General features: G+C 51.1%; 1 protein-coding gene across 2 annotated transcripts in view; it reads left to right on the top strand.

Annotated features, from left to right (window-relative positions):
- The window catches only part of LOC119430934 (BTB/POZ domain-containing protein Tiwaz), a 97,734-nt gene that overhangs the window by 16,936 nt on the left and 67,243 nt on the right, over positions 1-13,555 (top strand). Inside the window, exon 1 of one of the 2 annotated variants that reach the window (XM_037698408.2) lies at positions 1,151-1,723. The exons of the other annotated variant lie outside the window; for it this stretch is intronic. Within the exon in view, the coding sequence (XP_037554336.1) occupies positions 1,647-1,723 (77 nt within the window). The 5' untranslated portion in view covers positions 1,151-1,646. Of the gene's footprint in view, positions 1-1,150; positions 1,724-13,555 lie in introns of those variants that run through there. 2 annotated transcript variants of the gene reach the window in all.

Genomic DNA, 13,555 nt, shown 5'->3' with positions numbered 1-13,555 from the left:
ATTTATCAGCCGATAAATATCTTGTTTTTTTGTTTACTCCCGACTCTGACTCTTTTCACTGTGCTCGCTTGCGTACGGAACGACCAACCAGCTTGTCTACCCCGTCGATTGACTTCGCGCCGACGACGAATCGGGGACAGCTGTGACATGGTACAAGATATGTTATTTGAACTACTTTCTATTTTTTTTTTATTTATGGATGCGTTATTACTGCGTCAGCGTTTAAAAGCTGGACACTGGGTTTGTCGTGTCCGTCCTTGGCGTCACGCCGTCATCATGCCATCATCGTTATCGTGTCGTTATCGCCTCATGGCACAGAAAAACAACACCATGCCCACCACTGCCACTAAGGTCAGAGTTCATGCCTCTGCGGTATTGTGCGCTTGGGATTTTGTGTACCATGCATGAGAACTCGCATAGCGGTGGCGTCTGTGCACGTATTTCGAAGCTCACGACAGGCAAAACTGTATCGAACGACGTCGTGCGCCTACCACGTAGAGTTGTTTTTGAGAAGGTAGCGGGTGTCCGTTGTGACAGCGTGCTCCTGTCAAGTGTAAATCGGTGATGTGTACCCTCCCCCCCCCCCCTTTCATTCAATATGTGTAATAATGTTCGAAAACGTGAAGAGAAGCTACATAAGTCAAATACGACTTTTTATTAATTCCGTGCTGGACCGGTGAAAATCCATTTAAGGGTGTCGGTCTCGACTCTCGTAAGGTTGCAACTTTAGAGTGCTGGTGAGGCGGCGAATATACATAACACCCATCAGGGTGTTCAATTGTTTCGTCAGTAGCGATCGGCAGTTCCCATTAGTGGATCGTTGGGCCACTTGATAACAGTGCATCATTACACGAGCGCAAAAGGGCCCGGGCAAGACGAGACAGGAAGTCTTCTTGTGCCCTGTCTAATCGGGCAATGAGCGGCTATCAGCGGGAGAGACTCCGCTTTGCATTGCAACGAAGCCGTGCCGTTGCGCCGAGGGAGGCCCGATGGTGTGGCGTAGCGGACGAAGGCCGTACCCCGGAAGAGGGTGCGAGGGGCGCACGTGGCAGAGCGCGCTCCACGTGTCCGCGAGGTGGTGTGCGCAGCGGCGTGGGGGGCGGCGGGAGGAGGAGTCTCCCCCGTGGGGGGGAGCGCCCTATGGCGGCGGCACCGCCCGCGCCAGTCCCGCTCGGACTGCCGGGCTGTTGCGTGCGGCGTCTCCAGTCGCTCTGCCGGTGGTGTGGTGGAACGACGGCTGCGGATTAGCGGCGGTGGCAGGAGCCCGGCGGCGTGTGCGAACGAGCCCCCGTGTCCGTCGACCTCAACGGTGGAGCCCGCGCTCTGCTACGCGCCGGCGGCGGCTCCGTGGACCTTGCCGGAGCGCGTGCGCGAACCCCTCAGCGTGCAAGTGTGCCACGATCAGGGCCGGTGGACACCGTGGGAAGCTGTGCTGTTTCCCCGACGGGCCGAGCTGCCGTTGGCGGCCGCGGGCCGCGACGGCGCCGAGCGGCCCCGGAGCGGCAGCGCAGGTGCTGCGCGCCGAGCGCCGCCGCACTTCGCCCAGCGCCACGGCGAGCGCCGGCGAGCACGGCGCCGAGACGCTCGACCTGTCGCCTGCCGCCAGCGGGGCCGGCCGCAAGCGCGACGTGAACGGCGCCGCTGCCATGGCCGTGGCCCGCGCGACCGGACAACCGCCACCGGCGTCGAGCCCCGTGTACGCCGGACGCTTCTCCGTCGCTAGGTAAGCGCGCTTCGCTTTGAGCGCTGTCCACCAAGCCGGAGCAAAGCCGCATCTTTTACTCCCGCTTGGTCCGCGCGCACGTGACGCCCGCGGTCGCGCATTGACGCGCGCGAATTTCGCGAGGCTGCGTGGCCGCGGGACTCGTGGCGTCGGCGCTTCCATCGAAAGTAACCGTGTTGTGCACGCTTTTCAGCTACCGCTTCGATACCTGTCACTGATTCAGAAGCGGGACCATGCGATGACGTCTTTTTTGTTTTCAATTACCGTGTCGCTTATGCATCTCCAGCTTGCAGGACACCGCTAGAAAATGTGCGATAACTCGAGAAAGTTAATGATAGTGAATGTGAAGTCATGTGGCTCCTTTTTTACATCTCAAAAAATTTGTTTCACGCCCCCTTTGGCGAAGCGCCTGTCCGCTCGTTCTTTGTGCACTGTTGAGTAAATATGGGATTGATGACACACCAGTTATGTCGTAATAGATTTCCATCTTATCTGGCGCTGAGAGCATGACACTAAGCCCACATTTATCCCTGTGACATGCGCAGTCCGTGGCGCGAGAGAGTGTTCGGCTGCTAAAACCATTTCATGAACTTGGTAAGTCTCGGCAGTGTGAAATAACAGCGCAACACGGGACAACAGCTAAAGGACACAGTGGCGCTGTCCCTTAGCTGTTGTCTCGTATTCGCGCTATTTCTCCTTGAAAAGTCACCAGCTAGCTCACGTGTGCATCCTGTTGGTTCGTCTCTTCAGCGTCACCACAAATAAAGTGCTGGTCGTTCATATGCATTTTGCGCCGATCTGAACGAAAGACTACAGTCCAGCTCGAAATTGTCGCCTCAAAGTTTTTTGGACGCCATAGCATTAGTCCGGCTTGGCATGTCTTTCTTAATGAACCTAAGCTGAACGTTTCAAAGGAAGGCCGTTTGATCATGGCAAGTGGATCCAGTATAAACGTTGATGACCTTAACCTCTGTACCAAGACTGGAATTCATTCCCACGATCCAACTGATCTCCTGCGCGCACGTCGCCTGCAAAAGAAAAGCGTTTGCAACGGCATTCATTCGTAACGTGATGCATATGTTCCTGGTAACAAACAAAACTCGCCACTAAGACAAGGGGGCGAAGAGAGAAGTGCACGACCAGAGCGGTAAAGCTATGGGTTAAAACAAGGAACGACGCCTGTTGTACTATGTGGTGAATTAAGACGGCAAATTGGGCTATATATATAGTTGGATTGGATTCCTGGAACCAAACAAATTTCAGCGCTCAGACAAGTGTCGAAGAAAAAAGTGCACCCAACGCTCGTGTCGTGCACTTCTTCGTCCCTTATTTGGTACCACAAATCGAATCCAATCTATAGCCCAATTTGCAGTCTTAATTCAGCAGATTTTTCGTTTTATACGGCAAAATTCCGTTTTCTCAAGAACAAGCGGCATATCAGGGTGGCAGTTTGGGCGTGTTTGTTAATTATGTTGCGTAGGTTTTCGCGTTGAACACACAGTGACCTAAGAAAAGACGCAGGACACTTAAACCGCTGCATCTTCTCTTTTGTCCTTGACTGTCAGCACTGGATCCGTTCCAACTAAATGTGACAACGGCTTCGGCGTTTCAGGTGCAATAGCATTGAACTGCTTCAGGTATCTCAAATGCTCTGGAGCCCAATTTTCGGGTCATCCGAAGACTTAGTGAACTCTTCGTGTAAATTTTGAGAATGGCGACTAGGGCGATAGCGTTCAGACGTTTGAACTACATCAGTGTAATCGCGGAAATGCTCAATCAGCGTGCGTACAGGTATACGTATCGGGCCACTCGTATCGGGCCACTCGTGTCATGCGACCAACTAGTGGTATCGTGTGCTTTACAAGAAACGTAACGAGGAGACAGGAAAGTCATACGAAAGCCGTTGCCTCCTCAGCGCAAACCATGGGCGAGTTTTTAGCCGTTGCAAGCGCAGTCTTTCTTTTTCTGGATGCTATATAGTGCCAAAGAGTATGGAACGTACGCGTGTCCATGTCATGTTTAAGTTTGCTTTCACTCTTGTTTGAATCACAGGCTCTGAGCTTCCACTAACGGAGGCATGCTTTAAGCTTCCAGGCATGAGCGATCCTGAAAGCGTGCCTTCGAATTAGGACAGGGTTATTTGGCGCATCTGTTTCAAGCATCTTGGGGTCACCTCAACACACTATATTAGTATATCTATATCCGTACAGTCGACACTCTCGTATCATTCAATGAGCATTGGGCAATATTTGTCTGCCGCATTAGGCGCCGTCTGTCTTACTCATTAGGATCTACGGCTTCAAGTGCTTAGCTGAAAGGCTGCGCCGAATGTCCTCCGCTATTTGCGCAGAAGCACGATGGACTGAGCTTTCCTGCAGCAATCGAGAAACTCGTTGCAACGAAGACACGTATATATGAGCGCGAACACTGCAGGGGCAGTTTCAGTGGGCACCGTTGCAGAATCTTCCTTGCGTGACCGCACACAAAGACGTTGCGGCCCGCCACTCCAACCTGTTCGACCAGAGTATTAGCACCGCGTCGCGTGTCGCCAGACTGGAAAGACTGCGCCGTCGCGTATAGTAAAAGAAATCAATGCTGTTTGCGTTCTCTAGAAATGCAACGAGCCGCGTCACCATGTGGCAAATCCCCCGTGCATTCGCAACGCTCGTAGGAAACCGGTGTATGTGCAACAAAAAGCGAACAGAAAAGCGTAAAGAAAGACGTCAGCTTCTTTCGGCAGCTCTTGTGTGTCCTTAGTTTGGTTTGCTGGAGCTCAAATCTGAGAACGCATGTCGTTTCTCTGAGATTATACAAATCTAACATAGGCGTTTATCGCCGGTGAGCGCACGGCACGATGTATCATACAGGAGTCCCATTGTATCCATTCGGTTTTAGGGAGGGCACCGTAAACAGCACGACCAGGTATATGGTCACGCCATCGTGTGCAGTACCGAAGTCGGCACAACAACGTCAGAAAAAGAAGGAAATTACCAGGAGCAGCAGTTATACGTTATCTCGAGGCGCCTATCCTTTCCCAGTCCGCTTATTTTCTCAATGCTACAGTGTCGTCTTCAAAGTGGGCGCATCCGCTCCCAAGATGGTTCTTTTCAGGATTCTGTCTTTTTCGGTCTCGGTCAGTCGACCCGAAGGCCCCAGCTGCGGCTTTCCATCCTCCGGTCCCATGGCGAGCGTCTTCTTTTTCCCTGGTAGCATACTGCACACACAGCAAGAGGCGGCTCGAATCCTTTTCAATACTCTAATCTCTGTCATATCACCCACAAGAAGCGGACTGCTTCTTAAACTGGCTGCAAGACACTGCGAGGTGCTAAGAAAAGAAAGTTCCAAAAGGTGCCCCCCGGTGAAGCGGTCTCCTCCTGTAAAAGCAACAGCTCGTTGGCCATCTCTTCGCCTTGAGTGCGCGTGACAACCAGGTCGTGGTCACAGTAAGCTGCAATTAGCTTCGTATATAGGAAAGAGAAAAGAAAGCGGCGATAAACTTTCCAAGCGCAACTTCATCAGGTGTGTATATAGTATCCATGACGGGACTCGCCGCCCCGAGTTCTTGGAGGGCGCCTCGTTATTCACGGACGTGGTGTAGAAGAGGCGCACCGACCCTTTTTGTCTTTCTTTCTTTCTTTCTTTCTTTCTTTCTTTCTTTCTTTCTTTCTTTCTTTCTTTCTTTCTTTCTTTCTTTCTTGTTAGCCGTGACTCTATTTAAGCATGATTGACAGTTCTAATTACGCCGCGCTTATTTAGCGTCCTTCGGACGCCCTGCCCACGGTTTCAGCGATGAGTTTTCCGACAAGAAGCCGTCATCTTCACACGTGTTTCGAGGTGAAATGCCGCGGGCCAAGTCGAGCGGGGCCCAGCAGCGCGGTCTTCGGGGCTGAACCGCCAAAACATCGCCGCCGCGCTTTACTTCCTCTTCGTGCTCGCGATGATGATTCTGTCGGAAGCGTGCGAATCGCCAGCTCCGCATTAACAGAGCTCTCGCCCCTTCGTCAGCGTGAGGCGGAGGACGCATCAACGCCTATCACAAAACTCGAGGAGGAGGTGAACGCTCGATAGTTTGGCTTCGGCGGAGCCTCGGCAGCAGAATCGCCTCGTAAGCGGATCCACTTTGAGTAGAAAAAAAACCGTGCTCTTGAAAGCTATACATATATCCTGCAGCGCGCGTAGCCGTCGCAACCCGCCGATTACCGAGACGGGAATCTTGTTCCGGGTTTGGCCAGATGTTGGCTACTCCTATAGCCGTCTATATGTGTATATATGCATGTTCGGACCCTCATCCTAATCCCTTTTTCGCCGAAAGTCTCGCAAGTGGTGTCCAAAGTAGGAGAGCAAATAAAAGTGCATGTATAGCGCGCAGATATGCCTCCAATGTCTTTCGTCGCAAATTCTTCATTTCCCCCCTCATTTTCCTTCACTATAGGACTCATCAGACTGCTTTACACCTTCACGAAGCTTAAAGGAACCACTTCTAATAGACGATGAGCAACACGAGAACAAGGTGAAAACAGGAGCCAACGTTGGCTCCTATTTTCACCTTGCTCTCATGTTGCTCGTCGTCTTGAATTTCCATCTTCCGCATTGCCCTTGTTTTCACTTCTAATGGAGTAGTTTGGTATATGAGCGAAAAACATAGTGCGTAAAAAGTGCGCGCATTACAAACGCGTACGTCGTCGCGGAAGCAAGAAGTCAGTAAGTATATAGTGAAGCGCGAACAGGGATGAAGTGTTTTAGAATGTGGGCCTATACATGATTAGCGTTGCCCACGCGGAAATTAAGGTACGCAGGCACGCGGTGAGCTCTTAAATAGTGTATTGCGGTACGCTGCTGAAACTCCAGTAAATGAAGTGCTGTGCTTATACGCGTTCAGTTGTTACTTGTCAGTATCAATTTCTAAGGAAGAATATCAGCCGATTCGCAATTTGCGTATTTGAATGCGGACTCGTTTCCGTCTGCTCGATAGCAACGGCACTGTTTTAGGCCGATGAGCTTCCAGACTCCAGTGCCGATTCTAAAAACTCAAACAGTGGTAGGTATTGTTGGATCTTTGTGATTGACAGGAGGTGAGAGAAGACCATCGCTTACATCATCATTCGTACCTTACGAGCATGTTGAGTTTCTGAGGTATCTAATCCGATTAGGGTATAAACGCGAGAGCCGCCGCTTCGATGGGTGCCACCACGTTAATGCAAACGTTTTGGGGGGCAAGTTTGGGGAGGCCCCCAAATCTAAAAGAAATAACGCGCCCGACGCGAGCAATCAAACGGCGTTTGCGTGTAGTGCGTGCGCACTGGGCAGGACACTTCTCCGTGTACACACGTGAAAAGCTCACGGAGGTACATGGAACTTGCTTTCTTGGAACATCAACTGTTCATCAACACCAACTATCACCGACTGTCTGTTATCTTATGAATTTATAATCGTGACAAACAAAAAATCGAGCCCCTGGGATCCGCTTGTTCTTCTAGCTCAGTGCTACTGTTTTGTCTCTTTGAACGCGTGTATTTAATTATAGTCAATGAGGAAATCTTGGAACCAGCTGAATTATATTCAAGCTTTACGTAGGCTTCACGTATTGCTGGTCTGCTTTCTTGTCGACAGTGCTATAGCATATCGTTTAAGGAACGCTTTTTTGTACTAGACTCTGTTGCTACTGAGACAAGGTGGGACTGATGTGCGTGATATACCACTGAATGTACGTTGTATACCCCTGAATACACGCATGGAAATGCCTCCATTCTACATGCAGCCGCAAAGGTGGTGCCTGTCAGTGTGTACGTGTACGCACCCACTTAAAGGTATACAGTGCGGTCTTCTGTAAAAGGGAACACGGGATTGTAAAGCCCGTGCGAATTAAATTTACCTTCTGGCATGTACGCACTCGCCCGGCTTTGCAGCACATGTCTTGTGCTTGGTGGCGCTGGCACCTTTCTACGCACCTGAGCAGAACGTCGACGCAGACGTCTGCCGGCACTTGCAGCTAGAGCGCCGACAAAGTGAGAGCCGCATATTACAGTGGACCCTTTAGCAGTGTACCGAGCTGTATACGAGAGTGTGTGGGCTCCGTTCTTGTGCATTGCGCCCTTTCCGCGCTGTTGGAAGAAAACGTTCGGGAAAGCGTGCGAACTCGTAGACGAGCGAGTGCTCGCACTGATAACGCTCTTTTCGGCAAGAGGACGCGTGATGGAACCTTGCGTAGTTCAGCAAATGAAAACGCCTGGACTCCCCATTTCCTGACCTCCTAACCGCGGTCATTATAGTCCGGTAGGATCGGGCCAAACTGTAACAACGAAGCAGTTCAACAGCGTCTTTCGTGTGTTGTTTTCTCCGCGCTCATTTATTTCTTTCAAGCCTATCTGTACTAGACGTGGCAGCCTGCAAAGGATCATCATGCAACATGATACCGTTATTTTCCCGGGCATCATTATACTCGTCGCTCCAGAACGTGCAGCTTGCACGGAGAGACAGGTCCGTGACGCGTGCGCAACTTGGCTGTGTTGGCTATCGCCAGCAGTAATTAGCGGCGGTTTCGCTGAAAAGCGTGACGAGTTCCCTCCTGCGGTGAAAAATGAGCGCGCGCGCGCGGGACATCTTCAAGTAATGCTGCTTTTCAGAGCACGACAAACTCGCGCGCCTGATCGGGGCAGAGCGGGCGCGCTATCGCATTTCCGCGCTTAACGAGCTCGCCCAAGACAATGAGCGCAATCATCAGGGCCGCCAACAGCGGGGCACGAAGGGTCCGCAGCAGCCACCGGGCGTTTTGCTAAACCGCAGAGCTCGTGATGAGGGGCACCCGTTGCCGGGATAAAGGCGCCACTGCAATTTGTCCCATTGTTCGGACCACTTTTCGCCCCAAAAGCGGACGCCCCTGCTGGTGCCTGCTCAGAAGGGGAGGTATGTGCGGAGTGGAGAAGGGGTGAGCGCGGTCACTGGAGCGAAATGGCTGCGCGATCGCTCCCGGTGCCGCTCCTCTGGATGGCTTGGCAAGGACACGCTCTATTTTGAGCTCTACACCCCCCCCCCCCCCCCCGACCATCCCATTGTGCGGATTCCCCGGAGGATCGGCTGCCTGAAAACAATGCACCCGGATACAAACTGCAGCACGTGCCAGTAATGGGCGTTAAGCTTCGCGACCAATGACCTATGGAAAACGTGCTAGCGAGATGCGTCGGCTCGGAGACGAGCGCTAGCCCATTACTCCTGCCCACATTTGGTGCAGAATGAGAGACCTCCTCGCTGTGTGCTCAAGGTGTTTACCGCGCGTAAATATAGGCGACTGTACACGCCGCCGTACCCGCCGAATCTTGGGCGCAAAACGCGGTGCCCGCGCGTGACTTCGCCGTGTTCGGAACCAATTTCTGGAGCTGCAGCCGAAGGTTGCAATTCCATCGGCCGAACTCGCACGTGACGACCGCTACTTTGCGGTCCGGGGTGCGTTCATCTTCGTGTGGTCAGAGTCAAAAGTTGCTCACGGGTCTAGCAGATTGCAGGTTAGTGCGTAGCACAAGGTAATGCTGCTACAATTAATACACAGGGGGTTGCGATCTGTAATTTCACGTCTCCGCAGCGTCCTTCCTCGCAGTTTGTAGCAATAGCCTCTGTACACAGTGTAGCTGAACAGTGCGGAGGTAGGCGAATGACCGTCGCATAATTCCTCCCCCTCATTTCTTTCGCTAACTACTTCTGACGCCTATACACCTCATCACAATTCACGAATAAAACTCGTCGCAGACAAATTTCTCGATCCCTGTATAAGCAGAGGTAGGTGTCCGCGCGTCTACACCTGCAGGTTACGAAGTGCACTTTGCATCTCCTTGTTGTGCACTGGCGCAGCCTACAAACTGGGGAAAGGGCGCTCGTGCAATGCGGCGGCTGGTGGGGGATAGGAAAGGGGGGGGGGGGGGGGGCAGGTATGTGATGACTCCCACCCGACGGGTTGGCCTTTAGCGGACAGCGCTATAGAGTCGTGGTCACGGGCGGTCCCGATGGCCTCTTCTCAGCCGTCGGCGGCAGGTGTGAAAAGGCTGGCCAGCGTCGAGCGCGTAATTGCGCTCATCCATCACGGTGGAAGCGCACACAGCCGCCCTGAGAGTGGTCCGCCGGGCTCGTTAGCCTGCGCGCGCGGCGGGCTTGCAATCTTGCTGCTGGACTAAGTCCACGAGTGCGCCGACACCTATCCCCCCCCCCCCCTCCCTCCCTCTTGCCTCTCATTGAGAGTGCTATGATACGTGTATGTTGCGTGCCGGTCAAAAAACTTAGGTCGGAAGCGTGGATCGTTTCGGCGCGTGCTTACAGTGGCTGGGCGTTGCCTGCGTGTTTGCTGGCAGACGATTGCGTAAAGGCTTTGTAGTCGCCACTTGCGAAGCAGTGGGCTACGAAAAAGGCACTTTCGCGTACATTATACTCTCTCTGTACAATTCGGCTTATCTATAGAAGCTCACGCTTCTATACGTATAGCGCTTTAGAGCGACATGCAGTCACCTCACATTGAACGGAGGGGAGAGGACAATGGTGATTAGACACGCGGTGGGATAATGAGCGAATAAGCTGAGATAAACGCTTTCAGCAAAAGGGGGGCGATGATTTTTCTTCTCGCGCTTTGTACCACACGCACCATTGGTCTGTCCCTGTTTTTCCCGTTTCTTCGCTGTATCGAAGTGCGAGAAAAAATGTTAATGTTTTCAGCAACAAAGTTACGCATGATGTGCCTTGCGATCGCGGCGGGTTTGTTTCGATATTACCGGGAAACCTGCTTAAGTCCGACGCCGCGCTGCACGTAGCGCGTGTTTCGAGCTGGTTGCATTAAAGGGTGATATAAATTATTTATTGCTCATCAAAGCAATCGAGGGCTTATAGCGGGTTTACAGAATTTGCTGCTACCCGATAAAGGGCAAAGAGCAGTGAGACACAAAAGTCTCAGTCCTTTGAGTGTTATTCACCTCCAGTCAAAGAGAGAGAGAGAGAGAGAGAAATGGACGGGCCTGCAAAAATCTGAAAATCAGCTACCTTTTAACCTAGAGCTTAGAACTAGCGTGTGCAAATGGCTGGACGTACCTATAAATAATAGGGTCCGCAATATTTCATATGGTGGATGTCGCACAGTCCTTATGGGGGCACGTCTTTGTCTTCCTTTCTTGTGTCTGTGCTTTTCATTGCGCTAATTTACTTGTTCAGCCAAAGAGCCCTTCCTGGTCAAAATTATTCCGGAGTCCCCCGCTACGGCGTGCCTCATAATCATATCGTGTTTTTGGCACGTAAAACCACAGAATTTAATTTATATAAAGAGGCATGGACGAGATCCTCTTGTTCTGAAAGACTATAGCGCAGAGCAAAGGTGGAAACCAATTTATGCGTTTGCCTCCACCCCACAAAGTGATTCTACGGCTAATGTGCTAACCAGCGGCTCAGTGCTCGCGCTTTGCTCTGCCCCTCGCGCGAGCTGCAGAAATCCTCAGACCAGCACCACTTTCGAGACATGCGTCCTTAAAGGATGCCCAGAAAGATATTGGTGTTTTAGTCAACATTTTATCAAAAGTGTCCATCTAGCCAAGTCTGTTCTTTTGATCTGTCTAGCAGTTCGCCACGATCTTAAGGGGAACGCCAACGCACTTTAGAAGATTACGGGGACGGCTGCTAAGCAGACATGATTTCGCTGCAGCTCGGCTTCAATTTCACTATTGCAAATTGTGCTCTAAAGTGAACAAATAAAATTTTAATTAGTGAATATTTTAATCAGCCGCCTGGACATTGCGATCTGTCGCACAACTATTGTCGCCCTCTTCAACTAATCCACTTGGACAGACGAAATGGACTATATGATCCGTGCTATATATATATATATATATATATATATATATATATATAATTTAATCTTTTCCAACTTAAACAACGTTGCATGCAACGCAGTCCTCAAATCCAACCGCAGCCGCCACTGCTGCGACACTGGGGGAGCTATTTCACAGCTGCCTGTCGGGTAACTGCTTATGTTCTAACATGGAATGCCAACATACCCAAACAGCTGAGAACAATTGGCCGGTCTGGCTTTACAAACATACGCTTGACGACGCAGGCTTAACAAGGCGAGGCGGTGGTGATGTCACCCACGTCACATTCCTTTCCTCAATTGGGGGCGTTGGCTGGGCTTCCCCGCACCGCTTTACGGGGGGAAAAGTGCTCGTTTCCATTTGCCGCAACGAAGCCGTGCTCCCTAAATGGTTGCAGCAAATGGCGCCTCTTCCTCTTCACAATCACTCCCTCTCCAAGATGGGGTGGCACAACCACATAAAAAAGCGCACACCTTGATTATATTTCTACGTCTTGGAAGCGTCCTTCCTTCCATCTGTCTCACTCTTTATTTTTGCTGGCCGATTTCAAGTGTCTCACCCCGATCACCCATACTCTCTGACGGGTGCAAATAAAGTGCTCTCTCTCTCTCTCTCTCAAGTATCAAACCTCAGGGTTAATCTAAGCGAGACAAAAGTTCGAAGGAACATGGAAACTTGAAATGATGAATGAGCAGTATATAGTCAAACAAGGAATGTCGCTTTAAGCCAACGTTTTCCCCTCGTCAAAACGTTGGCTTAAAGCGACATTCCTTGTTTGACTATACTGCTCATAACCTCAGGGTCAGACAGATATGCTGCAAGCAGTAGTCCCTTTTTTCTTATATTACACCCCCCTCAACAGGTGATGTGTAGTACATCGCACGCGCCCGCCAGCAACGGCACCTTCAGAGAAAGGAGAAAAAAAAATTTGAAGGACGCTTAAGCCTCGCCTTTAAGAATGGAACGCGATAACATCGAACGATCCCTGACTGCTTGTCACGCTTTCCGGCAACTGCAGCCTTTTTTTTTTTTCTCCACCTTCGCCTCCGCGCGCCGATGCCGAGGACGCGAGCGCCATCTGGATGGTGTTCTTGCAAGGAACTGACCGGGGCGCGCCGCTGTATGAATGGTAGAAATGCTGGAAAGGGTGTTCGTGTTTGAGTTTCCGCGTAAGAGAAATATGTTTTCTTGTATATTCAAATTACAATCCGACGCTATCATGTCTGTATGTTGTGGTTAAGACGTACTTTACGATTTTTCTGACGCACTTTACTTTGAGAAATTTAATTAGTTCACTGACGCTTCTGCGCCACGCGGAGGGCCTGCGTGGTCGGGGTGGTTCGGGATGATTTTCTCGGCCGCAGACGCCGACGCCGGATTTTCTGCGATCGGGGTCTTTAACGCTGTCGCGTTAAAATAAATGTAGGAATGGTTCTGCCTTGCACCATGGCTTGCTCGCTGCAGTAAAACGAGTAAATAAACGATATGCAAGAATTATATTGTTATTAAGCGTTGTCCTACTTCAAAAAAAAAAAAAAACACTGCGGGAAAGTTGTTATTGTGACCTCCGAGATTTTGTCGTTCCGGCGCACCGCGATGCCGTCGCTCGTCCTCAGACATGCGAAACGCGCAGCGCACGAGCTTGAATGCACCGAAAAGGCTGAGTTCGTTCTACTGAGTTGAATTTAGAGCGTTGACCTACCTATAGACATGCCACCTATAAGCATACTAACTATACTACTACTTTCGTCCCCATCAGAATGTTGCCGCTACGGCCTGGTTTTCATAAAGCGGGTAAACAAGAAATCTATCCGCGGCATAACGGTGTATAGCCACCGCGGCGAGTACACTTCTTGTTTGGTGCCCGACCTTGTACGTGACTTAAACCAACCCCTATATGTCGCAAACGGGAGAAAAAATAAAGAAATGTTGCCAACTGCGGTGACATGTAGCGCGTCTAGGCTTTTTTTTTTTTTTTTTTTTTTCGCGGGCCACCACG

The sequence above is a fragment of the Dermacentor silvarum genome, chromosome 1, assembly GCF_013339745.2.
Source record: "Dermacentor silvarum isolate Dsil-2018 chromosome 1, BIME_Dsil_1.4, whole genome shotgun sequence".
Lineage (NCBI taxonomy): Eukaryota > Metazoa > Arthropoda > Arachnida > Ixodida > Ixodidae > Dermacentor > Dermacentor silvarum.
This window is presented reverse-complemented; position numbering and strand designations above follow the sequence as displayed.